Below are 27,657 nucleotides of genomic sequence, written 5' to 3' on the forward strand. Positions count from 1 at the left end.
CCAGCGTCATTCTCAAATATTTGACCTCTGTTTCTCGTTTCACCTCCATATCATGTAATGTTATGGCTCTCAGGTGATCAAGCTTACGCCACCTAGTGAATGGTACTATGGTGGTTTTGGTTGGGTTGATCCGCAGTCCCACCTTCCTGCACCAGGCACTAGTAACCCTTAATCCAGTTTGGATTCTATCAAATAGGGTATCTTTATATTTGCCCCTACAGATTAAAACAATGTCGTCCGCGTAGCCTTGGACTTGTATTCCAGTATTTGTTAATACGTCCAGCGGCGATAGTACTCCACCCTTGAGTGGTGTTCATGATAATAGAATTTGTACCTGTTTGTACCTCTATTTGTCTGCTTTCTAGCATTTTGGCCATCCAGAGTGCCAGGGTGTTTCCCACTCCTTTGCGGCTCAGGGCATCTTGTATCTCTGTGTGCGATGTGTTGTCGAATGCTCCTTCGATATCCAAAAACGCACACAGTGCAATTTCTTTTGTTTCTATGGCATCCCGTAGTACCTCTGTCAGCTGATACGGAGCAGTTTCAGTTGACGTTTCAGTACCTTGTTAAGCTTTCTTCTTTTGCTCGTAAATCTCAGGAAGCGAATTGCTTACTTTGCATCTTTTAGAATACTATCCCATCCGTGACTATTCGGGGATTTTTTCATTCCAAAACGGTGAGGGTACTCCATAAATGAACCACGTTTTCTGTAAGCGACTTCAATATGACAGTTGGTCTCCCCGTATCAGTGTTCAAGCCGCACCCTAATTTAGGAATGTCCTTAAACGTAAAGTTCTCCGACCCTTTGAGGCTGGTGATGTTATCCCAAGTGGCTTGTTCGAAACAGGCGACGTCTCTGCGCCGATCCTCGGGACGACTCCAGTCAGCGGAATCCAGTCAGTTGAATGCCATCACTTCCCTGAATACACTGCATCTAGGTTCCTCGCTATGCTCTTCGCGATGTAGTGTGGTGGGTATGCCAAAACCCATAGTGGTATTCCGAAACACCTTTGCTTTGTAGTGTGCTGTAGGTGACTCTCTCCAGTATCTTTCCCATTTTATCAACAAGAGAGTCGGGAAAAAGTAACACTTTTGTTCTTTCCCTTTCCTTCCCTCCCTTTTTATGCGCGCCTTAAAAATGTTATTGGATCTAGTCTTAGTCATTCAAATCTGGGCCATATTGTCGTCGAATATTTCATGTACTTTTGGTAGTTCTTCCTTGGTAATTAGAGGAATTAGACCTTCAACTTTGGCTCTTCTTGTGGTAAGTCAACTTCTGGGCACAGTTGGGTTGTAAGCTTGTGTTATCGCTCTGTTTCAGGCGTATATTAGTTTCGAGCGTCAAAGGGTAGTATAGGTCCCAGGGCGAAACGTGAATTGGTACCCACGATGGAGTATAAAATTTAGGAAACGCCTGCTAAACCAACACCAACAGCTCTACTACCAAACTTTACCTTCAACTCCATGTGGTGACCGCTGGGAGCTCTTTCTTAACAAAAAGCTACAGACGGAGAAGGATGACGGCGAGCCTCCCGCGGCTAAAAACGGGACAAATTGTACCAACTGGTCCTCCAGGTTGGGGGTTGGGTAGGGCTGATAACAGTACACGGACAACCAACGTTACGAAGCTACAGAAGGAGCCTCGGACAGAATGGAATTTACAACGACGAACCTAGAAACGGCAAAGGAATAACGATTTGCGCATTTTCTCATGGAACGTGCGTTCCCTGTACAGAGATGGAGCTACCAAGCTAGCAGATGCCCTGTCCCAATATAGGGCTGATGTAACAGCGCTGGAGGAAATGCGTTGGACAGAGACCGGTTTCCTGGAGAAGAGCTACTGCACCACATATTATAGTGACCATCCAAAAAACCATGTGCTTGGAGTAGGCTTTTTAGTCAGTCAAAAAATGAAACCTGCCTGCCGAAAAACGTTGGTTATTTATTCCGCCTTCCAATATTTGAGTGAATCAAGGCTGACCCACATATGCATCGAGCAGAACATAACCCCTAATATTGTTCCTTTCTCATTAGGTACCTATCTCCAAATTTCCGCATATCCTCTGTAAGATCCTCTTTTTTGTGACCATTGTGACCATTTTTTTTTCTTTGGGGGATTTGCTTTTCTTTTAATTCATTCAGCTATTTAAGCAACTTCTTACCCGAAGTCCTCATTTCTGAATGAACCTTGCTTGTGTCAGTTGGTTCCCTGAACCCTTTTACCTCTACTCCATGTTGGCTTGGCTAGTACCAACTTGATATTCCTAGCGCCTTGTGGGTTGAGGATTAAGAATACACTCAAAGTCTTCCCTGCTTGTCATAAGCGCCAACTTGAAATTTCACTGCTACCGCAATATCAGCAACGCCCCTAAAAGGGACTGTCCTAGCGGATACGATCTTTGGTTATCGAAAATAGGTTATGGTTAGTCTCTGCAATGTACGTGAATACGTTCCTCGATAACGAGTAGCGAGGGTACTGGGAATTCTCGCTTCTTCCAACTTGAGGGGGAATTAGACCTCTTGTATGATTCCGGTCGTCGCTCGACAATGGGAAAGCCATCTTGCTGGTCGTACGGTAAATACACTGAGTAACCCTCCTAAGAATATGGATGAACATTGGGCCGCATCAAAGATGCTCTCTTTTCGGGTGCTACATAGGTCGTAGTCCACACCAGATTCATGTTCCCCTACGGAGAAATCTATTGAAGACAGACTCTCCAATTCAGTGAAAAACCTGCACCCGGTGTCTACGGCGCGGTCAGCCAGGAAGAATAGTACAGCAACACCCTTAATGAGAGGAATTGGAAAGTTGACTACGGCCGGCCTGTTGATGACGCTGTTGCCTAGTTCTTCTAGAAACCGGGCGAGAAAAGAAGAAGGAAATTTTAGCTGCAGGGAAGAGGGGACCATAAGCTCGCCGGTTAAACCCTTTCCTTCCGTCTTTGCGCTTTTACGTTTGTGGGGCCAAGAAGAAGTGAAGTAGTTGACCTAAGCATGTGCACTACAAAATTGTTGGAGTTGATTAGAGACTGAGGAGTGCTAGATGAAGTCTCACTCTCAGAAAACCGTCATTTGGAATTCAGTCTGACCATGACAAGCGTATAGCCTAAAATATAAAAACGGTAAAATTGGTTAGATTCCTTTAGAGCATTCTGTGAGGAACTGGCAGGTGAAAGGGAGATTTACAAACTGTGCAAGGTCCATAAATAGGATGAGTTATCCAAGTTGGATTCTCTTAGAAAACCGGATGGAACTTTCACGAACCATCACCATCCGAGAGAACAGGTGTCGGAAGTGGAAGGGAGAGAATTGAAGGTTTCTGCAATCCTTTCAGCACAAAAGGGTTCCAGTGGGAATTGGGACACTGCGTGAGCGGTTATCACCATTGAAAAGTGAGAGCTGCTTTATAATCCTTGGAATATTTCAAAGCACCTGAGATGGATGACATTTATTAGGCGCTGCTAAAGGAAGGTATAGACCACTAAGAGCAACTTCTAGGAAATACTTTTCGAGGGTGTCTTGCTCTGAGCTACGTGCCTACCTCTTGGCAGAAGATTAAGGTAGTCTTCATACCTAAGCTTGGAAAAAATGACTATTAAAATCTAAAGAACGTCAGACAAATCAGCTTAACATCATTTTCTCAGAAATGTCTGAAGTGAACGTCCTGAACGTCACATCTGTGAGATGGCGCTAGGGGCGCACCCACTAAATGAAAATCAACACACTTAGGAGCATGGAAAGTCCTGTCAGTCTGCTCTTCACTCTTTGGTTTCAAACATAGAGGACACAACTCTAAAAGGCGAGTACGCAATGGGAGTGTTCGTTGAAGGGGCGTTTGACTGTGCGCCTTTTCAACAACTCTCTGATGCCTCTAGAGAGCATGCTTTTCATGAAACTTTAATTAAGCTGAGGGGGTTGATTGCTACCTAAGAGTAGAAGCAACGAAAAGCTGCTCTCAAGGAGGTGTGCTATGGCCACTTCTGTGGAGTATGTTGTTCGACTCACTTATGATATGGCAGTGATAGTTGTTGGTCGAGATCGGAACTGTGTGTAGAAATACACAACGCGCCGGGAGGCGTATAACCCTTGAACTTACCGAAGAAGTGAAATGTCTAGGAATTATTCTAGACAAAAAGCTTGTTTGGAGCAAGTAGAGTTAAAAGTCAAAAGAGTTATCACAGCTTATGGGCTATGTAGGCGGACCTTTGCCTTGACATGAGGACTTAAGCCTCAAGTACTACCTGAGGATATATATTGCCATCATTACGCCGATGTTGGCTTATGCATCTGTAGTGTGGTGGGTTAAGGGGGATCAAAAGAGTTTTCGCTGTAAAGAGTTGTGTGCCTGGGTATTACCGGTGCTATGAGCACGAAATCCGGCGCAGCTCTAAATGTGTTACTCAATTGACGGTCCTTGGATTTGTTTCTTTCAGAGCACGGCAATGAGAGCAGCTCATAGACTAATTCGATTGGATCTATTTGGAAATAATGAACGTGGGGCCACAGACGATTGGAAGAATTATTGGGAGAACTGAGTCCAGTTTTCGCAATGTTTTCTCATTCTCGAATCCAGATACTTCTGTTTGGTAGAAAATATGAAGTTATCTTGGAACGTCGGGAAAGCTAGGACGAACCAGAAGAATGCGTGTCAAGTTATACTGACGTTTTCTACACCGATGGTTTAAAAAAAGAACAGGGGTCTGGAGCAGGAGTCTACCTCTCGAATCAAAATGAAAAGTGGACTTTTCCCTCGATACAATATGCAATAGTCGATCGGGCTGAAGCTTATACGATCCTAAGGGCGGCAGCCTGAATGATTGACGAGCAGTTGAAGGTCAGACGCATCACAATTAGTAGCGATAGCCAAGCTGCATTGAGGGTGTTGTGCAGGCCTTTGATTACTTCACAAATCGTTCAGGAATGTAGAAACCAATTAATCTCTGTTTCTAGATTCAATCCGGTAGGAATATTATGGATACTCCGTCATTGTGGTGTAGAGGAAAATGAAATCCCGGATGCTTTAGCAAAAGAGGTTTCCCTATGCTTCGACCGGAACCAATAATTGGGTTGTAGTAACATTAGCTTATGCCGTTACCAAAAACTGGGAACAACTTTTCCACAATGGCAAGTGACAGCGCCTTAATTCTGCCAAACCCACCAAACTTTTCCTGTCGGGATCTATCAAGCATACGGCAAAGTTTATCCTGTCAAAAAGCAGGAAGATTTGCAGAAATATTATGGCCAATCTGTTTGGCCTTAATTCACTAGCTGGGCATATTTTCAGGGTAGGAATTCTCCAAAATTGTACGTGTCTATCTTGTAACCAGGAAGCGGAATTTACGGAAAGTTTTCTATGTGAATGCCCCGCCTATGGACGCATCAGACATCAGATTTTTGGTGCTGATGTGCTCCAACTGCAGCGGGTAGTAGCACATCCACTAATGGAAATCATACGATATATAGAGGAATCCGGGATATTGTGTTAGACGGGGAATCGAGTACAGTGGACCGCCAGGATCTGAGTGTTCAGAGTCTTTCGGTCATTTCGGCCATCGTGGCACCTGCAGTCATTACAGATGCTGCTACATCCACACAAACGGAACTCTTGGTATCTGAGACCTTTCCCAGAGAGTGAAAGAAGGGAATGATCGTTAAACATTTTGAGGTCCAAAGCGGAGTCCGTTAGAATTGCATCTTGAAGTCGGCATTATTTCTCTTGTTATCGGTGACGTTCTTTATGCTGCCTTGTCCGGAGGGCGCAGAGGAGGTCAATGGACATCGACTATGCTGATAACATCTGTTTGCTCTCTCACCTGATCATGGATCTTGGCCAAATGGCTCTGTATTTGGAGAGAGAGGAGTAGAGGAGAGGAGTAGAGTTGGACTGAAGATAAACACTAATAAGACCAAGGTCGGATTGGTCATCGTTTTCTCCCTATCAGCATTCATGTGTAGAGCATCAAAGGTGGCGGGGAAGCGTGGTTTCTGCCGATGGTGGTATCGAACTGGATGTTGCCCGCGCTAGATCCGCTTTTGCTTCCTTGTCTTAAATCTAAAAATGTAGTTTACTCAACAATAATATTGAATTGAGGCTGTCCTGTGCTAGTAAACTTTCAGTATTGTTATATGGGGGTGGCAGGTGAACAATATCCCCCACTGCCACTTGAAGGCTCCAAGCCTTCGTCAACACATTTCTGCGTCGTATCATCGGAGTACACCGGCCTGACACTAAAACTGCCCCAAGGAATCCTGAATACACGCACGGAGAATCTTGCTCGGCTTGCTAGTTTCAGGTCGTCTGTCCGCATCGGGGTCCGAAGTCCGCATCCACTTGATGTCGGACCGGACCAAATGGTGACCAACTTACTTCCTTTTTTTGGTCCACGGACCGTTTAGAGCTAAGCACCCAAACTTCAAAGACTATTAGGCGAAAACGGTTTTACTGTTTCTTACCAGGGCAGAGGGGAATTGTTAGATGCTTCCCCAGCTCCGCCTTAGGACCAGCGTGACCGAAGTGGTTCGTGGGCGGTTATGGGTGGATTTACGCTGAATATAATTCGCAGTTATGTCGTGTTCTGCGAATTATATAAATGAACATTTAACATCTGCGAGCTACTTCCGTCACGCTGCTCCTAGGGCAGAGGTGAGGTAGCGTCTGGCGATTTGCCTCTGCCCTGGTAAGAAACCGCAAAGCCGTCTTCGCCTCGTGGTATTTTTTATAATGTTTTTTTCTGTTTGGATCATTTGCGGAGAGTAAAAGTGGAGGAAAAGCGTTCCCGATGGCATTTTATGAACACTGAAATGCGATGTTTAATATCAAATAAAATTGGATTTTAATGGTTTTCCGCGACAATGTGGACAAAAGCGCTGAAGCATGCATATCGAACTTTTCCACTGGTCATAGGATACTATAGGATGCAAAACGTACAGTATTTGAGGACACTTCTAGAAAAATTCCTTTGTTATACCATTAATCTGGGTACATAGACTCCGCTCCTGGATTTGATCCCCTTCTGATGTTCTTCTAAAATGGTGCCAAGAAATGAGAGTACCCAAGAAGGGCTAGCCGAGAATGCGGATCCTTGAGAACTCAGTTTTAAATTGGTCACCTCAAAAAAGGACTCTGCGGAGACCCTACATTTTATGGGCATTATTCCTTAAGCATTCCGTACAAATTGATACCAACGGTAGAAAAGGCACCGATAATCGCTCATTGTTCACCATGAAAGAACTGGAGCAGACGGTCCTACCTAGGAAAAATAAGAGGACGTCGAGAGCTCTGGTGATCTACATCGGTCTGCTCGGCGCATTCAAGATCGTTTATCCTCGTCAGGTGGAAGGTGGCGAGGCTTGCGTAGAGACACAGCTGGGAGTGTGATCAAAAAGCAGGAACAGAGACTCACTGAATGGAGACGTGTTGTCAAGGAGGGATTCTGGATACGGTTCATCGAACCAAGGCGTACAATTGTCGATCTCGATGTGTACTACTGCTCGTAATGGGTCTTATCAGAAATGCCTTCAATTTGGGAAGATACACACGATAGTTCAGATATACTAAAAATATATGCCATGTACTGGGCTATGTCACTTATGGATATTGGAGATTATTTGAGAGGCCACTCTCTGTTCTACAAGAAACAAGAGTGGCAGGGGGAGGTACAACTTTCAATCCCCGTTCTGGGTCTGTAGAACTCTCCTTAGGTTGCTAAAACTAGACATAACAGAAGAGTGGTGCCTGACTCGGCGATGATTTTTTTTGTTGAGCAGGGGACGTTTTTTCATAAGAGTTTTCTCAGAGGCTGATTCTTTTGGTAAAGAGGGAAGCGGTTTGCACATGCACAGAGATGGGAAATTTTCCGAGTGGCTTTATCTATCGTACTATCTTGGAACTGGCTGTGATGATGATCATGCGAGCGATCCCCTTCATCCGTGCTACTAAGGAACGCAAGATGGGTGATTCATCCAAGCGGAAGGACTCAAGGGAGGTGTTTGCTCGTTAAGAACAACAACATATGCATTCTGAAAAAACAGTTCCAGAAATTTTTAAATTGCGCGCCTTCACGCTCCCGCTTTAGTGGGAACTTTCCTGAGTAATCTCGATTTTGTTTTGTTGCTCTAAGTTTCTCCAAACCGATTGTCCAGCTGTGCTTCTTGTTCGACGGTTTTGGTCATGGACGTGAAGGAGGAGCAACGTGTTTGGGTGAGATTTTGCATTACATTGGGCAAATCGTTTACAGAAACTTCAAATGCTGCAGCAAGTCTTTCGTGATGAAGTGATGAGTCTGCCACTTAGTCACAAGTGGTTTAAACGGTTCAAGGAAGGCAGAACATCAACGGAAGATGACCCTTGTTCAGAAAGGCCTTCATCCTCAATTGACGATTTTGATGTGGCCAAAGTGCGGCCAATCGTCTTTGGTTGAATCGACAGATGGCAGGGGAATGCGATATCTCATTTGGATCAGGCCAGGAGATTTGGCCCAAAAGTAGGAGATGGGAAGAGTTGCAGCCAAGTTCACTCCACGACTGATAACAGAGGATCAAAAAGCTCATCGCCCGGAGGTTTGTCAGGGGCTCTTGGAAATGGCCAATGCTAATGGAAACTTCTTGAAAACTATCGTTTCATGTGATGAGTTTTGGGTTTATGGCTACGACGTGGAAACCAAGGTGCAGTCGTCCCAGGGGAAATCTAAAAATTCACCAGGACCAAAAAAAGGTCGCCAGGTGAGATCAATCGTTAAAGTGGTGCTCGCTGCTCTCTTTGATTCCAAGAGTGTCATCCGCCATGAATTTCTCCGACAATGCGAGACGATCAATCGTTATCGATACCTCGAAACCCTGAGAACTTTACCTCAAAAGATTCTTCGGAAGAGGCTAAAATCGTGGGCAACATGCCAGTGGTGTTTCACCACAACAGCGCGTCTTGTCACAACGTGCTCCTCGTTCGCGAGTTTTTGGCCAAAAAACTCGATGTCAGCCCTTCCCCATCCCCCTTATTCTCCTAATCTGGTCTGTGTGACTTCTGGATGTTCCCAAAACTCTAGTATCCAACGAATGGTTTCAGACGATGGAGGAGATCAAGGAAGAAATGCTGGAAGAGCTGAATGACGGTGGGAGAAGTGTATTCGCTACCAAGGGGAGTATTTTGAAGGTGATAAGTTAGATCAATTGCAAATATTTGTAATAAAGAGTTATTGAGAAAGTCCTGAAGTTTTGATCAGACCTTGTACACTAAATGGGTGGCAACTCCCTTGGGAAGGTAAATCCCAAAACATATGGACCGCGGATCATTGGTAATTTACGTTCGTGGTTTAACTAAAAACGTAGTGAGTTTGATTAAGCCGGCATGAAGGTTTTCAGTCTGACCTGACCGAAATTGGGAAAACAAGATCCCCTGACTGTAATTCGCGCTTTGGGTGGTGGACAACGCCGACTAAACTTTTTTTCTGGGGTCGCGTTCGAGAGAAGAATCCTCCGAAGAATTTTTGGCCCCCTATATGAGGATGGACGATTCCGTAGCCTACATAACTACGAAATCTATGAGCGATACCATGACTGTCCGGTTGTGGATAAAATCCGGCTCAATAGGTTACGGTGGGCGGGTCACTTAATCCGTATGGATGAGGATGATCCAGCCCGGAAAGTCTATAAGGTCAATATCTATGGTAGAAAAAGAAGACGGAGCAGACCCTGCCTAAGATGAAGCGATGGCGTAGGTCCGGACGCCAGACAGCTTTTAGGGATATCGAGTTGGTGGACCTCGGCGCAAAACCGGGATGTGTGGAGTTCTTTATTAAGGCAGGCCTAGATCGGATACCGGTTGTTGCGCCGTTGAGGATGATGATGATGAAAGGTGGGATGGCATTCGGCAGCAATTTTATGCAGACACTGAAGGGCTCTTTCCGGACAGCACTGTTTAAGGGATGGGAGGAGCGCTGGAAGATGAAACCGTAAAAAATATTGCATTAAATCAGTGGAGGGACCAGCTGACGAGGTTCTTTCAACTAAAAAGAAACCTTTTTCCTTTCCCCTCCAGTTGATGAAAGAAATTCCTTGATTGGAGGACCAAACCAAATTTCATTCCCTAACACTGAGTGTATGAGCGCAAATTGCCTGCAAGCGGGTAGCGTTTACTATCCAAAAATGTTCCCTTTTTACATAGTCAAAATGTTTATACGACAGGGAACTTATACGCCATCAGCAATGTGTTTTAATTATCCTGAAAATATAGTGTAATGAAGCTGAAACATTTTGTGATCAATGAACCATTGCATTGGGGGTGTGACACTTATATGTTGTGACCATTTTCATTGAAAAGTGATGTGAAACTCAAAAACGCGTGACTACATGTAAATATATCTGACTAGATCCCTGATGAATATCTTAAAACATTAAATTCGAGGATGCAAGCCTAACATTTTCTCGGTTACATGCTCAACAATTGAAAGAAGTTGTTTCTAGACAAAATAACTTGGCAAACTTTTAAACATTTTCGCATGCTTTCTCTAAACGAAATCAATCAACACAAATGGAATCAAAAATTGAACCCACCTTTCATTCCAGGCACATGAGAACGGTGATTGACCGGAACCCGATCCGAGTTTCGGTCATCGTTCCAGGACACAGCCGAAGTATTCACATAGATTAAAAGGATAATTAACGCTATAAAAACGATTAGTCGCTTTTTGTTCTGGGTGACGACACCAAGGGATGTTGTCAGGGTCGCGTCCTCACAACTCCGCTTATTACGGACAAGTCCTTGATCTTGCCATTTTCCACCAGTGGCTCTTTTCACTTCATCATCAGTGTCGCCACCATTATCACCGATTTTTACCAGAAGTGGATCTGTACTACGATCACTTGCCTTAGTTTCGGTCATTGTTAATGTTTCTCGTCATTTTTTCGCCTGAAAGGAAATAGATAAAATTTATAATTAATAAAAAATAAAAGATGAGTTTCAGGATAAACTTTAAAAAGAACAAACAAACTTGGACTACCAACTAAACACCCCCTTCCTGTCATCAGAGAGCTAGCCTGGAACCGTTTGACGCATTACTTCGGGCTAGCCCTCCCGCTCTCCCCGCTTTGAAAGCCTTGAAATCAGGGAATTCTTTTCACCAACGGTACTGAAGGGGAGAAAAGGAGTTGTTAGTTCCGGGAACCCCTTACCATCTAGTCCCTCCGCCGGTCGAACTCAACCAGAAGAGTTCGAACATAATGCGCAACAAGACTCCATGAGCCAGCGCTCCTCAGCATCTTTTTTACAATGTTGCCTGGAGGGAGCTCCCCTGAGTCTGCATAAAGCTTCTGCCGAAAGCCGTCCCACCTTTCACAAGAGAAAAAGGTGTGTTCTGTGTCGTCCACCACTCCAATCAATAGATCGCGCCTTCCCAATCTTGTACAGGTAAGACTGGAAACCTCCATTCCCACTTAGAAGTTGGGTAAGGAAGTAATCAATCTCACCGTGCGTTCGGTTCAGCCACGGATTTGAATTACCGATGAGTCGCGCAGACCATCTGACTCTTGGCTCATTGTGCCAAGAGAGTTGCCACTCGATAAGGATGCATTCAAGTTCTTCACGGGCAACCACCTCTTCTGCGTTTTCACCCCTGCGGCTGTACATAGCTTTACGCTCTTTAGCAGGCAGGGCAACGGGGATCACACCGGCGATCACTATCCGGGCCGGTTCTGAGACAGCGCAATAAGCACAGGCTACTCGCAAAACTACCCGTCTCTGCAGTTGAACAAAACGCTTCCGATTGACCCTTTTGGGAGAGAAACCGTGAGCAGTCATTCATTTCCTCACCGGTCGGATCAACATGCCAAGTCTGCTTTGTGCCTGTTCCCGAATAGGCGCGACTCTTCTGGCATGTCGGGTCTTAGTAGACTATCGTAGGAAGCGTTCCAGAGGTACGGCCCAAGGATGAATCCCTGTGCTACGCACGATGTGATCTCCATCCTTCTCTGGCCCTCTAGCGTCTCATAGAGCAGGAAGCGGTCTTTCAGATAATCCTTTAATATCTGCAAGAGATATTATAGCACGTGGAATGAGTTTTCTAATGTACCTAGCATATCTGTCCTTCTTACGGAATTAAAGGCATGAGGAGCACCATCTGTCTAGATCGACGGCAGTGTGCTGCGAGTCGATGAACCGCATCCTCAACCTCCATAGCAGTATTCACCTTGAATCTCTCTGCTCTGAACCGGAACTGTCTTGGATAAGCCTCCAGCGGTGCATATCGTTTCAGCGAGTCTACTACTGATGAGTTTTTCGAGCACTTTCCCGGCCGTGTCAAGCATATACAGCGGTCGGTGTGCAGATGGCAGCTGCGGGCCTCCTTTTCCCTTCGTGATGAGTTCGACGGTCACTATCTTCCAGCGTCAAGGAAAGATGCCAACCTTCAAATAAGCGTCGACCGCCCCGAGCAGCAAGTCTGGCCGTTGGTGAAATACCAGTTTCTACAATTCCGCCCGGATACCATCAGGACCTGGCGCATTCTTGTTTTCATGGCTAGAACCGCTTCTTCGGGCTATCTCATTGTGAAAAGGGACAATCCTCGACGCTTTCCGCACTATTGACATCAACCCGTACAGGATGTCTGGGGAACAATGCAATGCATCCATGCGTCCATCTTGTCGGTATTTCATATGCCAGGTTTCCACAAAGCCCCGATTTTCCGGGTGACAAACTTATAACCAGGTCCTCACGGGTCCTCACTTACCACGTTGATCAGGTTCTACCAGCCGCAAGCTTTGCTGTTGCGGAGTCTCCTTTTTGCTGATCTTACGCTGCCTGTATGGCGCATGCCTCGCTGGCGTACAAACCTTGTGCCAAACGGCGGAACTTATGACACTCTCTTCGTAGGTCGAATATTTATGCCATCAGGAAGGGAAAATGCCCGGTTTCAGGCAGCGATGAATGCACCGAGCAGTAGGTCTGGCCGATGTTGGAATATTACTTTGTGTACCTCTGCAGGAATACCATCAAGTCCTGGCGCCTTTTAGTTTTTCATAGAGAGGACTGCCTGCTCCAAGTCTTTTATAGAGAAAAGTGGGCAGCCCTCGGCACTCTCCGCGCCGAAGTCCATACGGCGTGTGCTGAGAGCCCCGATTTTTCGGGTTATCAATTTATAAAACACGAATCCCCATTCACCACGTCGATTAGATCCTGCTAGCAGCGAGCTTTACTCTTTATTATTACGCTCCGCGGTCTCCTTTTGGCTAATCTGTACTTCGTCATTATGGTACATGCCTCCTCCCGGTCGTTTAGACGTTGTGTCAACATAACTGAATTTATTACAATGTCAGTTGCAGCGTCACCATCTCCAGGAGTACTCCGGCGCAGCCCCACCTGTTCCAAGAGTTTCGACAAAATTCCCGGTGTTCACCTTCGCAACGTTCCATGCTCAGAAAGAGCGCCGGGGTGGCGTACACCAAGAGTTTGTGTCAACCACTTCAAGGCAATGTACTGATGATCGCTTGCCGAGAAGTCTTCCACAACTCGCCACCCATCCACTAGCGACAACAGTGATTCCATCGCGAAAGTTACATCTGGAATGCTTCCCTCGAAGCCTGGACACTGGAACGTTAGGGTCGATCCGGCGTTTTAAACGAACAGTCCTGTTCTCGCAGACATTCCGAGAATTCGTTTCCCTCTGGAGTTTGGGTGAGGCATGCTCCATTCAAGTAGCTGGGCATTGAAGTCACCTCCGACTAGGATCCGTCCGTTTGTACCAAGATAGTGTCCTCCAGAGCACCAAACCTGCGTCGAAAGTCCTTCATCGTCTCATTCGATGTTAGGTAGACACTGAAAAACGTTACCCCTAAACACCGAATCCAGGTAAGGCCATACTCTCGACCTTTGGTAGAACCCTGGGGTGGGTGCCATCCCAAATCCAGATGGCAGCGGTACTTGATATGTCAGGGTGCCATGAAGGCGGGTCCTTGTTTTGGTATTGCTCACTGATGAGTTTGCATATTGATTTGTAGCATGCGATTGACCGCATCCTAGCTCTGAACACTGGACACCGCCCGAACCCGCAGTGTGCACAACGGTCTCATCAGACGCGCCACGGCCCCTGCATAGGGCGCAACTTTCGCTTCCGTTACCGCTGTTCGCTTTATGCCCGACCTGACCGTATTTGCAGCATGTTGCCCTTCTGTCAGGTCCCCGACAGACGTGTACCCATAATCCAAACATCAGTAGCATTTGGTTGGGACGCCCCGGATTTGTATTCTATTGCGTAGACAACAAATTCTGATTTTCCCGCAACTTCCACCTCAGCGAGTTTTCGGCCTCGGGAGTTCGTAGAGGTGATACCAATCTGGACATTGGTTACCTCCGGTCGTTCGCTTTGGATGACCTCTTCTGCCTCCTTCTTCTCAGTGAGGCACTCAAGGTCTCGGATTTCCAGAGAGCACGTGGGTTCCAGGTTGGAAACCAAAGGTTTCTCTCCCAGAAGACCCTTGACTGCTTCACAGAACGTAACATTATCTGTTGTCCTCGGACCTAATTCAACTAAGACTTCACCCCCCCTCGTTTTACAAATGGAAGATACTTCCGCTCCGCTATCTTTGGGCTTAATCTTGTAACGGATTTCACTGTGGACATCCGCAAAAGTCTTGACTTTCGTCGGCTTGATAAGCAGAGTTAGTGATCTAATCCTCCTTCGTCTCCCCACCTTTTCTTTTGGTGCTCCGTCCGTTTATCGCTCGCTCGCGGTTTTATCTAATTCTCGCGGATTTTCTCGTACTCTCCATGTCCTTCCCTGGGGCGAGTGACGCATCTTCGTGCTGAGAACAAACGCAGCCAGTTCATTTGCGCCTCCCACGATTTTGTATTTACGAGACATGTGGCACTAGTGAGTGAAGCAGAGCCAGACAACCAACGCGGAGGAAGAAGGAAATGGAAGTGTAACGCATCTACCTCGTGCTAGGCCACCAGCTGTGTCGGCGGCAGTGGAGTGTGGCGGCGGAGGTGCTATCTCCGCCAGCAATGTAGTTGGTGGTTACTACTACTTCATGGTTGCCCCGTGGGGATTTAAGGGGAGAAGTGAGGGTGGTTTTTATAAACACCTTAAAAGATGCCTTTGTCACTTGCAATTGTGTAAACTATAAAGTCATCTTCATATTGAAGGATCTTGATTGGGTCGGGTGTGGGAGTGGTTTTCAAGATATCTGTAATCAAAATTGAGAAAGGGATTGCGGCAAGAATTGAGCCTTGTGGGATTCCATCTGGATTGGCGTAAGGCGTGGACAGTTGTCACTGAACTTTTACTTGGAAGCTAAGGATTAGCTTTAACAGGCGCAGATGGAAGTGAAGGATGTTGTTTAGCTTACAAATGAGTCCGTATTACCAAGAGTTATCCTTATATTAAGGAACCTGCCTATTATAGGTGTCTTCTGATTACTTTCGAGCAAGATGTCAATTCTCGGGACTAGGTGGGTATGTTCGCTCGAGTCCTGAATGATGGTCTGCTGGAAAATTATCGCGGAAGTTTAAAGGATCGAGATAGGCGGCAGAGCAGTCCATCAGACCCGAGGAAAGTTTAAAGAATCCAGACAGGATCTATGCTGTTGTAGAAAGGTTCAGAAAGCGGAGGGGGGAGGAGTGGTCCAAACGAGGGAAGTTTTTTTTAAAGAAGAGAGAACAGGTGAATTCACATTGCACATTCTCGAGGGTAAGACAATCACAGTTACGGAAGGGTGACCAGATCACAGAGCAGTACTCGAGGGTATTCCTCACGAGGAGATTGAAGAGGGCTAAGGAGGGCTGAATGGAGTCAAAATCAGAGAGGAGCGAAGTATAAAGCCTGACAACTTTGCTGCTCGATTGGTGACTTCGAGGCAATGGGTGTCAAAGCGGAGCTTATTGTCGAAAGTGACTCCGAGGTCTTGAGTGGAATTTAAGCAGGATAAGGCATGTTCGTTAAGAGAGTAGGAGAAAGAGGTAGATCAGGATTTTAGGGAGTAGCACTAAACCATTAGTCGCGCGCGAACGAACCAGAGTGTCCAGATTAGATTGAAGGGAAACACAGTCCATAGGCGACGATATAGCGGAAAACAACTTAAGGTCGTCTGCATAGAGCAAACAGGGAGGTTGTTAATAAAAAATAAAAATAGAAAGGACCTTGAATAAATCCCTGTGGGACGCCAGAAGAAGAGGCGAAGAAGTGGGAAGAAGAGGCGAAGAAGTGGGAAGTACAGCCGTCAAAAGAGACGCGGCAGGATCGGTTGGAAATGTAAGAGGCAAGCCATAAAATAAGTGATATGGGAACGCTTAGAGACGAGAGTTTGAATAGAAGTATCTTGGGATTTACACCGTCGAAGGCATTAGCGAAATCAGTGTAAATAGTGTGTGCTTCTTGCCGTGAAATTAGACATTTGGCAACAAAGTTGGTAAAGTCAAGAAGATTGGAGACAGTGGATCTACGCTTAACAAAGCCGTGTTGCTCTTTCACTATGTGGTGGCCAAAGTGGGCGGACAACCAGCCGCTGACATATCTTTCCAGGATTTTGGAACAGAAAGAGAGAAGGGAAATGGGACGGCAATTCTCGGCAAGCGTACGATCGCCACTTTTGTGTATAGGGATGATGAAAGCCTCTTTCCACAAGCCGGGAAAATGATTCTCTTTCAGGCTTTTGTTGAAATTAAGAGAGATGGGCTTAACAGTTTCAAGTAAAAAAGGGTTTGGAAGACCATCGTAACCAGGTCCGACATTGGCATCAAGTTTACCAATGAAGTACTCGACAAGAGGAGGGGTAAGAAGGGGAATGGTAGCCGATGTGGGGCAGGCTGCATCCACTATCGGGAGAGGTGCAGAGGAAGGAAGGGGAACATAGACTGAGGAAAAGTAGCGGCAGAGTAAATCACAAGATAGTTTGGGGGGAGATAGCTGAGGAACCAGAGAATTTAATGGACGGAGGGGATAACTGGGCAAGACAGTGGGAGTTGCAAATGTGGGACCAGAAAGGGTTGAGGTTTCCGCGCTTTAATGACTCTTCAACACTGGTCAAATAGTCGTTTCTAGACTTACGTATTAGGGATTTGACCGGGGAACGTAGAGATTTGAAAAAAAAACTAAGTGAGCATAGGTTTAAGAAGACAGGAACTATTTCCCAACAGTGTATTTTTGACGTAGTTTTTTGTGGACTTCAGTGGTGAACCAGACGGGGTAAAAGCGTAAGCACTTAGGAGAGGAGGGGGCGTAACAAGGAAGAAGATCAGATAAAATGGTATAGAAAGTGTTGAGTGGTTGGTCACACAGTTGATTGGCTGGTCAAACGGAGAGAGGAGGGGAACCCAGTTGATTACCGCCAGGGCAGAGTTCAGACCTTCGAAGTTCGCCTTACGAAAATTGAACTTCGTAGGCTTGCGAGCGACAGGAGAGTAGAGTCGGGATATCTGAGCATCGACCTAGAGAGCAGGATGATGGGCGCCAAGTTTAGAGAGGTTAAGTCGTTTCCAGAAAGGTTAAACTGAAGGGTGCCACAGGTGTACATGAAAGTGGATAGGGGAAGGGTGGGGCGGGTTGAGTTATTAGGGAGGGAGGGAAGGCAATGAGTAATGGGCCAGGAGAGCATGCGAAGATTAAAATCGCCACAGATAATGGAAGAAAGTGAGGGAAACCAAACCATTAGGACCTCTGATAATCTGTCGAAGAAATCCTCGCACAAAGAAGGCGGGCTCAGCAGGGAAAATATACAGACGATATAATAAAGGGGCATACGTTTGGCGGAATGACTTGTATGGTGACAGAATCGCAGCTGGAGGAGGAGGAGAAAAAGAGTTTGTTTTGTGAAAGGATGTCGTTACGGCTGGCAATTTTTCCAAGTCGCGGGGATTTTTGCTTGACCATCCTGTATGTGACTCTGGATCAATATGGGAAAGGCGGTTATGGAGGTGGTTAGAATAAAGGATTCTTTTACGGTATCGAGATCATGGAGCTCGTTCTTTAAGAAGGAGTACTGTGGAGAAAATCAATTTCTAAATAACCTCAGTCATAGAGTTTCGTTGTAGTGGATGTCTTGCAAGTCTCGTCGACTCCGTTGCCGTCGTATAGAAAGTATCGATTCTGCGAACCAAGAGCCCATTGCGCATGTGGCTCCATAAGCTCCTCTATATGATAGGAAAGCATCCAGCATCCAGCTTCCAACATTCAACATCCAGCATCACGCATCTCGAACCTAACTTGCAGCATCCCAGTGAAGGGTTGCCGCGATTTGGAGTAATAATGTATAATGAGCTGTAAAAAGGTGTTGGTAATAAGGACTAAAATGCCGAGCCATACGTACGGAAAACTGAGTAATTGAGTCACGAAACAAAGACGGGACGAGTGTGATGTTTTGGCAAAATATGCTGGCGAAGGGGTGAATTACGGTCTGGCCTGAGCATGAAGGCTTTCCTTTGAAACATATTAAATGTAAGTTTTGCGTTATAGTGTCACGTGCTGCGTGATTAAATATTCATACAGGACTCGGAGATTTCTTTGTTAGGAGAAATGCTGAATTTTTCATTCATTTTTTGAGAGAATTCTCTCAGGTGAAGTGACAGATAGCATGAGTTTTAAAGGCTCAAAGATGGGTCCAATTTTATCAAGGGTTGATAGTCAAGATCTCAGGCTCAACAATAAAAATATATCGAGTTAATTAAGAAAGCGATTCATTACTCATTTGAAGCGTCCATGTTCACCTAAAAAGGCATAATATGCTCCATTTGTTTTTTATATCACGAAATTGAAGTGGTAATCTGTCTATTGGATTATGACCCACGCCTACTGAACTGACACCAATCGAGACTAAATCTTATCTCCACCTGCAAGTGGTGATCGCTGAAATATTTTTCTTAAGGAACGGCTGAAGACGTAGTTGAATTAAGGTGGAGTCTTCTGCTCACAAAATTGTGTTACTGTGCCGAACGATCTTCCGGGTTCGGGAAGAAGATTATATACAGGAGAAGCAACTCCAGTGGCAAACGGGACGGAATCTTATTGTACACCTTTCAGGACGAGGTAGGTGAACTTCGACCCATGTAGTTAAGGCATTGGTGTGTCGATGTCACCTAGATGGCTTTTTGGATATGTTCCTCATGACATTGCAGCAGGAAACGGATACATCCGAAAGATTGGTTTTGGATACATCTACTTATTTCCTTCTAACTTCCTAGAAGAGCAAGCATGGGTCTATTGCGAAAATGTTTCACTTGTTTGCTTCCACTAAGCTCCTCATAGAGGAATTTTGAAGCATCATTTGCTCACTGATTACGTTAAGATCCTTTACTATTAATCCGAAATTAATCTTAAAGGAAGCTCTCTCCAATCAAATCGTATCTATGCACTCGAAACCATATGGGTGCACACCAATGCACTGCATCCTATACATGGAACTATCATAACACCAGCCCTTATGCACGGAATTTTCGTCGCACAACTCCCATCGCGGTCGAACAAGTGCAAAGATTTTCCGTCCTAATAAAATTCAATCTGTATCTGAATGCTGTGGATAGCAGATGCTTTATTTCAGGTCCAAAGAAATTGGGCTGCCACCAACCTGCACCCCTGCCTACCCATGGAAAATTCTCACCACCGCTATCAACTGCCAGCTTTTAGGAGTAGAGATTAAATTGTCGTCGAACGTTGTTATTCGTCAACCAAGTTTTAGGCACTCGGTGCCGACAAATTTTCCAAATTAAGTTTGCTTTTCTGTCATAAATTAAGAAAACTTTTTTTTTTAACAAATTTTAGCAATTCCAGGCAATGAATACGGGGAAAAGCCACCCTAAGCTCCTTAAAACTACCAACGATACCCAGCGTATTAATGATGCCTCCGAGGATGACGTGGGGCCAGAGTTACCCATGCCATCCGATGACAATGACTTCGAAAAACAGCAACAAATGTCTATGAAGGCCAGCGCGCTCGACTAAATACGAGCTAAGTACGATGATGCGTACTCAAATCGAACTGCTGACGAAAACGATCAGCAAACTTAGGATACAGTCAAATCCCTGCTATGAATGTGGGACACCATGCTACAGCACTGACCAAACCAACGGAAGTACCAACTGACTATTCTGCACTGCGCGAGCCGCGTCAAGTAGCGACTTCGTCATTCCGCCAAAACGGGAGGTGCCCGCAAATGAGCCAAAAGGAGGGACCCGAAGGAGAAAAGATGGCCTTGAGGTCATTGAAGAGGAGCAACAAGAGGACCCTTTCAACTTCGAAAAAGCCCAAGAACAACCAGTTGAGTGCGTACTGGCTACCCAAGTGCCAGTGCCTCCTCCGCTAGTGCCTTAAAGCCCAAAAAGTAGAAAATTCCTCCAATTAAGGCATATAAAATTAATATTCCGCAGCTACAAAGGACAAACGCCTAAAAGCGATCCTAAAATACTCAAGGGGTGATAGAACCATCATTTTTGCAGAGTCCACAGGGGACCAGGTCGTTCATTAAAGAGCAACGGCTTAGTGCCACTACAAGAACCGCTCCATCCCTTAGAATTCAGTACGTAATCATCCGCGGTCTCCACAGGCAAACTGACTCTGAAGATATTGTGGCCCCGAGCTGTGTCCAGTACCAATTCCTGTGAGATCTCCTGACGAGGTGTAGTCACCTCACTATTAAGAGTTAGATGCAAACGAAATAGTTCTGAACCGAAATACTCTTACAGGAGAAATATGCAAAGCCTTTCATACATAAAGCGCCAAGTTTCAGGTTTTCAACTTATTTTTCCTTTTTTTTCTTGGGTAACTTTGGCTTCTCTTGTAACCATAATGCAAACGATGCAATAGTAATTTGTGGGCTTCCAACTTCTAAAGTACTATATATCCGGATAGACTTTCCGGTCTGGATGATTCCTACCCATTATATCATTATTCAGGCGAATTTTATCTACAATCAGGCAGTCATAATATACTCGTAGCTCATAGATATTTTTGTTACAGAATCGTCAACTGTCCTACAGGTGGCCAAAAATTAATCACAGGATTCTCTTCTCGAACACATCTGAAAGCCTGCATTTTATTTGCTAGAATGCCAAGTCTCTAACAAATACATGAGGACTGGTATGATTGGAGGGAAGGGAGCTTAGAGCCGATTGTGACACGTTTGAGGCGTAGTGCCAGCCTAGAACATTATCCAAGTGCCAAAGATGAATCCAAGCATCTGCAATCAAAGGGACGCGTGGCAGTATGATCGGCAGGCTGACATTCAACTGACTCGGTCATCACATTGTCGAAATTAATAACCCCAAAACTGATCACCTTCCCGAAGTTTTTAACCTGGCTCTGTAACTATTTAGGATCCGTACGACTTGTGGTTTGATCCAGGGCATTGGCAACTCATTATATTTACTGTCCTATATAAATTTAAAAACACAACATGTGTATGAATCATAACCAGACAAAATCCGCTTATCAAAACTCGGACTTAAGCCGGCTGAAGCTAATCTAAGTTTTTGGACCGCATACAGAAGAGAGAGTGTATTCCCACGTGGTCCGGTTCGCCATCAAGTGCATGGCGTACTCAGGATACCCACAATTGCTAGCCCCGAAATGATGTTTTTCTCTTTCCAAAATCTGGATAAAATCACCTAGTCACAATGTGGGCTATGCTAGATCAATTGTCAGTTGTAGCCAGAGCCATGTTAGACCCAAAATATTTTTCCTAGAAAATCCGTAGAGAAAACTAGTAACCCTACTATTGGCCATGCACATATCATGATAAATTTAGCAAGGACCGTGCTAGTCGATTAGCTTTTTTCTGTAGGGTTGTCTTATATCTCATTACACCGTTTTTGTATAGTAAAATATACAACCTCCATCAATTTGATCATTTGATTCCTCCAACTTATTTTGGCTTGAAATATAATTAGAAATGCAAAAGCCATTAATGTACAATCGTGTGTTTTACACATTTTGAATGACAGCACTTTATAGCATAGGTACCACAGAAACTTCGAGTTTCAAGTCACTATGGCCACTATGACATCCAGGAACAGTCATCCCTCCAACTTCAATTCCTTGTGTGTTATTCGTTATCTCCCTCTTTTTAAGGTTTATTAAAATCGGTTTACTGTCTGTCTGTCGGTCTGTCCGTCACACGCATTTTTCTCGGAGACGGTTATAGTGATTGACACCAAATTTGGTAGAAAGGTGGGAACTGTGAACGCTCACGCATACAATGAATTACATCCTTTTACGTCGAATTTAAGGGGGGGTCCCCATACATGCAAAAGGGGGGTTTAAAATTTTTTTTCATCAAATATAGTCATGTGTGGTATCAAGTTAAAGGTCTCGATTAGTACTTTTCAAAGCCGGTCTTGGTTTTGACATTAGTTGGAAGGGTTGGGAGCGCGGGGGGTTGAAAGTGATCACTTCTTTAAGGGGGCCCTCAGAAACTACCAAACCGAAAAATCTGAAAAAAATCAGGAGGCTGCCACTATATGGTGCCTGGGCTCCGAAATACCTTCCATGCCGATATCTGTTTAAATAAAGTTAATAATAGTATTTTACTGCAATTATTTGTAATTGGTTAGAAACCCCCCTTAAGTTCATCCTAGTACCATGAAAGTGGTACTAGTGATATAGGCTATAATATAGAGCATGATCTTACCAAATTTGGTGGAAATTGCACTATTACTAACAAAGTTATAATACCTCAATTTGTTGCTTCTTTGAAAATTGAAGACTATGAATGTCAATATTACCCGAAAGTGGATACTCTCACATAATATATGGATAGGTTACGTGCTAAGTACTAAGAAATACACAAAATCTTTCGTACCTGAAGCGTCCAGCTTCCGGTTTCCCGACTTGTTTTATCTTTGTCCTAGATGGCTGCTCTGGGCCATACTATCCAGTTTTCTAAGCTAAGCTCTGAACGAGGAGTTCGTAGACCAAAACAAGTCGGGAAACCGGAAGCTGGACGACTTCAACGCATGGGCAGAAGAATGGGGTAGCAGGGAAACCAACGCAAGAGGACGAATATTGCTGGAGACATTCTCGCGCTTGAACGTGGTACTTGCCAACTCTGGGGGAGCCAACACATTCCGGAGGGGAGAATTGCAATCGGTGGTAGACCTCACCTTCGTCAGTGATACCTTAATCAGAGACTTGGAGTGGCGTGTCAGCGAGGAGTACACACACAGCGATCATCAGGCTATCATCTTTCAAACCTCGCAAAGGAATAATTTGAAGCCATTAACACGAATAACGATGAGCTGGGTAACTAAGAAATTCGACGCAGAAATGTTCAAGGAGGTACTTCTGGAAGATACATTGCTATCGGGAAGCGCACAAAACAAAGTTTCACAGGTCGTGGAAAAATTGCAGCGGGCATGCGATGCCTCTATGCCTCGACGTAGCACTTTCCGAAGACGAAATCCTAATTTTTGGTGGAATTCCGAAATTGAGGAATGGGGAATATTATATGTGAATTCTCATGAAGTAGTTTTACTTTCCTTTGTTGAGCATTATCAATAGGTTCACCTTGATTAGTTTTCACGACCCAATTTAGATTCAATCAATTCATCCCTTTCAATTTGCTTTGCTTCGCATTGTTAACTTTATCAGCGTCGGTAATGCATCTGAAATTGGTTGGTTTGTCGTAAATTGAAAAATGATTTTCCGTGGTGTGAATTTTAAAAGCTAATTTTCATGAAGATCCGCCATATTAGTAGCCAGAACGCGAATAATAACTGCGAAACTGATTTTTCAGCCCCATTTTCCGCGTCAGTTTCAATTAACTGATTTTCTTTTAACTTGTTACCAGGAAAACTAGTATCGGAAGTGATTAAATCCTGGATGAGATACTATCTTTGTAGATTCCTGGAAGGTATTCATTAATTTTCTGAAGGGTGTATTCAAGCACGAATTCTAGTTGAAACGTGCAATAGCTGATTGCAACCTATTCAAGAAAATTCAGGCGAATTATCATAATTCATTATACAAATTGTTTGCATAAGATAGTACCGTAGCTTACAGCTGTAATTTTTCTTTTCAATTTTGAGATGCTTGTTTAGGTTTAGATTTATCCACTGATAAGATGAAAGATTAAAGATATTTTCTACGGATGTTTCGCCGTTAATAGAAATCAAAAATTACGTCATGTCTTCATGCAATATGACTTTTTAGTGAAAATTCTAATGCTCGAAACGGTTTTCCACTTAGATTTCATAGTTCGTGGATAATTGGGCGCAACATGCTCACAAGCCGCTCAAGCGCACGCAACCTAGTGCTAGAAAGATACTGCTGACACCAGCATATTCCTAAGCATTTCCAGAAGACAACAGCCACGACCTTGACGGTAATTAAGTGTAACTATGAGTATCGTTGCTTATTCACTTTCAAATCAACTAACGAAGGTGAGTATCTGCAAAGTTTTTATTAACACTTTTCATTAGTGAACAGTTGAGAAAAATCTCTGGATTGAGCCAAAAATTCGCTGAGGAAGCGTTTTTTGCTCGGACGTTCTATATTTAAATCTTACACTGAATTTAGGCTCAGCTTTCGTATTCAGGTTCTCAGATACAATACACTGACGAGCAATAGACCACGCAGATATTGCGCTCACATAATTTATGGGACAGTGATTTGAGCTACTTGAAACGAACCCAACCCGGCGGTATCTAATCTAGGCCACTGACAAGTTGTTAATCGCTGTTTGCTCAGATACTTTATTGAAAGTTTTTTAACACCCATAAAAGTGTACTTTATGCACGTAAATTTGCAGGAAGTGACACTTTTAATAGTTTAGCAGTTATGAACACTGTCCTAAGTGTGGTTCGGCAGTAAAGATACTTTTCTTCATCTAATTTAAGTAGGCCAGAAAGAAATTGAAGTTTAAACGAAACTATTTGCACTTGTTGCTATCAGCAACTAATTTTCACTAATAAATCGCAATCTTATCAAATAGCAGTTGGAATTATATAATACTTGCGGGCGTATCTTTTCCAATTAATCGAGTTGTATCTGTGATCGCTGTACGGGAGAGTTATGTTATTTTCAGATTGTCTAAGCAAATTGGACTTCGAACGTACATTGTTTGTATACTCAGCTGGTAGTTGATGTCAATATATACATAGATAGATTTGACGAACTAACGTTGATTTGAACAGAGGAAATACTCCTAGATTTGTCTGGTTTAATTATCCGAAAGTATGCACCAGACCCACGAACTATGTTGGGTAAAGGATAATGTAAGTACTCCTTCAAGGGTAGAATATATGTAGCGAAGGAACTAAGAAAAGCCATTTTAATTTTACCCACAAATAGCATGGTTTCAGTTGGTAGGATTCCACCCACTAAAAAAGCAACCCCACCTCTCTCCTGCCCTTGCCCCGCGGGGCGGGCCTGACTTCCGTTGGCCTTCATATTTCCAACTCTGCAGTCCTCTGCTTCTTTGCTTCCTTCACAGCTCCATTCTGTCTTTAGGGTACAGCCTCTCTATTTCTCTGGGCTCTTCTTCCGCGTGCTTCGCTCAGTAGTTGGGTTTGTATCCGCACAATTGTGTGGATGACCAAGGTCAAGTTTCCTTTCAACCATAGCATTTCACAGATTAAGTTTTGGGAGCTCACGCCTACTCCCAGGGCCTCGCTCAGGCTTCTTCTCCCCTCTTGGAATCTCGCGCACTCAAACAGCACATACTCTGGGTCGTCTGGCATCCCACGACGTCTGTAACAGTTCTGCTTTCGTCTCTGATGAACCCGTCTGCCTCCGTCCATGCACCGCATCATCTGAACTAGTTCGAAATGCGCTGTATACCCTTTGTACAATCAGACGATAGGCAGAATTTATCTTCCTTTATCCTCCAGTTTTGTACGTTGTCCAAAGCCTTCGCCCACACAGGCGATGCGTACAACAATATGGACCGTCCGACCCCAACTATCAGCAGCCTGCTACACTGTTTTGGCCCACCTACGTTCGGCATCATTTTGGCAAGGGTCGTGGTGACCTTTGCAGCTTTTTCACAGGTGTACGATATATGCCCTTTGAAACTCAGCCTGGCATCGAGAGTCACGCCACGGTATTTAATGGTTGGCTTGGAGACGATCATATGGTTTCCAACCCGCAGATTGATCGTATTTATTTTCTGGCGATTTATAATGAGGGTTGGCTCCGTCTTTTCCTGTGCCAGGCTCAGTCCGGCCCCCTCAAGCCAGGACTTTACAGCCATGACCGACTCGGTGGCGTAAACCACCACATCCTTTGGGAGTTTTGCAACGATTACTATGCCCAGATCATCTGCAAAATCGATCACTGTGGCCTCCTCTGCTACGGGAAGCAAGAGCACCCCGTTAAACATCACGTTCCAGAACAGAGGGGCCAACACCGACCCTTGTAGCACCCCCTCCCCCTGTAATGATGTATTCGTTGAGCCCGCTCGTCCATCCCGTACTTGAGAGCTCTGTCCACCAGGTAACTCTCGATTAAGTTAGCCAAGTAACCAGGGGCATTAATTTTGGCCAATGACTCCTTAAAGTAGTCCCAGTTAGCGGAGTTGAATGCATTTTTTACATCCACCGCCACAGCAGCGCTTGCCAGAAAGCATTGCCTCTCGAGCCAAGTCCTCTTCCCACCGCGCCAACAGTAGAGCCGGCTTTTCGGAACCCATATTGTTCATCCGCAAGACCGTTCCCGTCTTCCACGATTGGGAGCAATCTATTGTAGATAATGCGCTCGAATATCTTCCCCATAGGTTTCAACAAACAGATAGGCGGATAGGATGCTGGGTCCTCTGGGGGCTTGCCTGGTTTAGGCAGCAACACCAGTTTCTGCATTTTCCATTGTGGAGGAAATACCCCTTCTGCCATGCATACCTCGAAGATATTTATGAACCAATCAGATCTGGTCCCTATCGACGGCTTCACCTCTTTATTAGGAATGCTATCCAAACCTGAAGCCTTGCTGTCGCCGACCCTTCCGCAGACCTCCCGGAATTCCTTCTCGGTAGTGCGAGGTATTACATCCACCTCGAATTGGGCCTCCGTTTGATACCTGCTCCTCGTATGATGAGGAAAGAGCGTGATTACAATTTCTTTGTAGAAGCCGTGGACAGGTCACCTGAGACGACCTTTGTCCTTGCAACTTCTTCATAACCAGCCTGTAGGCCATTCTCCAGGGATATATGTTGGCATCCAGACACAGTCGCCTAAAACAATCTTTTTTGCTCCTACGAATGGCCTCCTTTATTCTATCACGGAACGTCCTATAATCCCGTTCGCGCTCCTCTTGATCGGGTCCTCCCCTGGATCGCTGGAACTGCTTTCTTGATGACATGTCGATCTTAGCTCCGCGATTTCGCAATTCCACCAATAGTTTGGCTGTTTACTCCTCCAACCTCTCGCCTCCGGAGCATAGTACCGTCGCATGCCTCGGTCACCCATCGCGTGATTCTCGATGCCATTTTGGTCGCCGTGCCATTGAGGTTGTCATCACCCGCCAGAGCTCAGAGAACGTATCCTGCTCGAACACCCTCGTCGACCAGCCCGGCATCCCTACTCGCTTTTTGCGAGCATTCAATCCACCACTTGGCCCACCAGCGACTTTAATAAAGATCGCCTGGTGATCGTGGTGGGTGTAATGCTCACTGACATAACAGGTAGTTTCCCTTGCCAATGCGGTGCTCACGTACGTTAGGTCGACGATAGAGCCCAGGCCTCTCCCTCT

At 45.0% G+C, this 27,657-nt stretch overlaps 1 protein-coding gene across 3 annotated transcripts in view; it reads right to left on the reverse strand.

The window, feature by feature from the left end:
• The window catches only part of LOC119650338, a 184,229-nt gene that overhangs the window by 110,772 nt on the left and 45,800 nt on the right, over window positions 1-27,657 (reverse strand). For all 3 annotated transcript variants that reach the window (XM_038053002.1, XM_038053003.1, XM_038053005.1), the window contains exon 2: window positions 10,549-10,903. In XM_038053002.1, coding sequence (XP_037908930.1) covers window positions 10,549-10,876 — 328 coding nt within the window. In that variant the 5' untranslated portion in view covers window positions 10,877-10,903. The remainder of the gene's footprint in view (window positions 1-10,548; window positions 10,904-27,657) is intronic.

This window comes from Hermetia illucens, chromosome 2 (assembly GCF_905115235.1).
Source record: "Hermetia illucens chromosome 2, iHerIll2.2.curated.20191125, whole genome shotgun sequence".
NCBI classification, from domain to species: domain Eukaryota; kingdom Metazoa; phylum Arthropoda; class Insecta; order Diptera; family Stratiomyidae; genus Hermetia; species Hermetia illucens.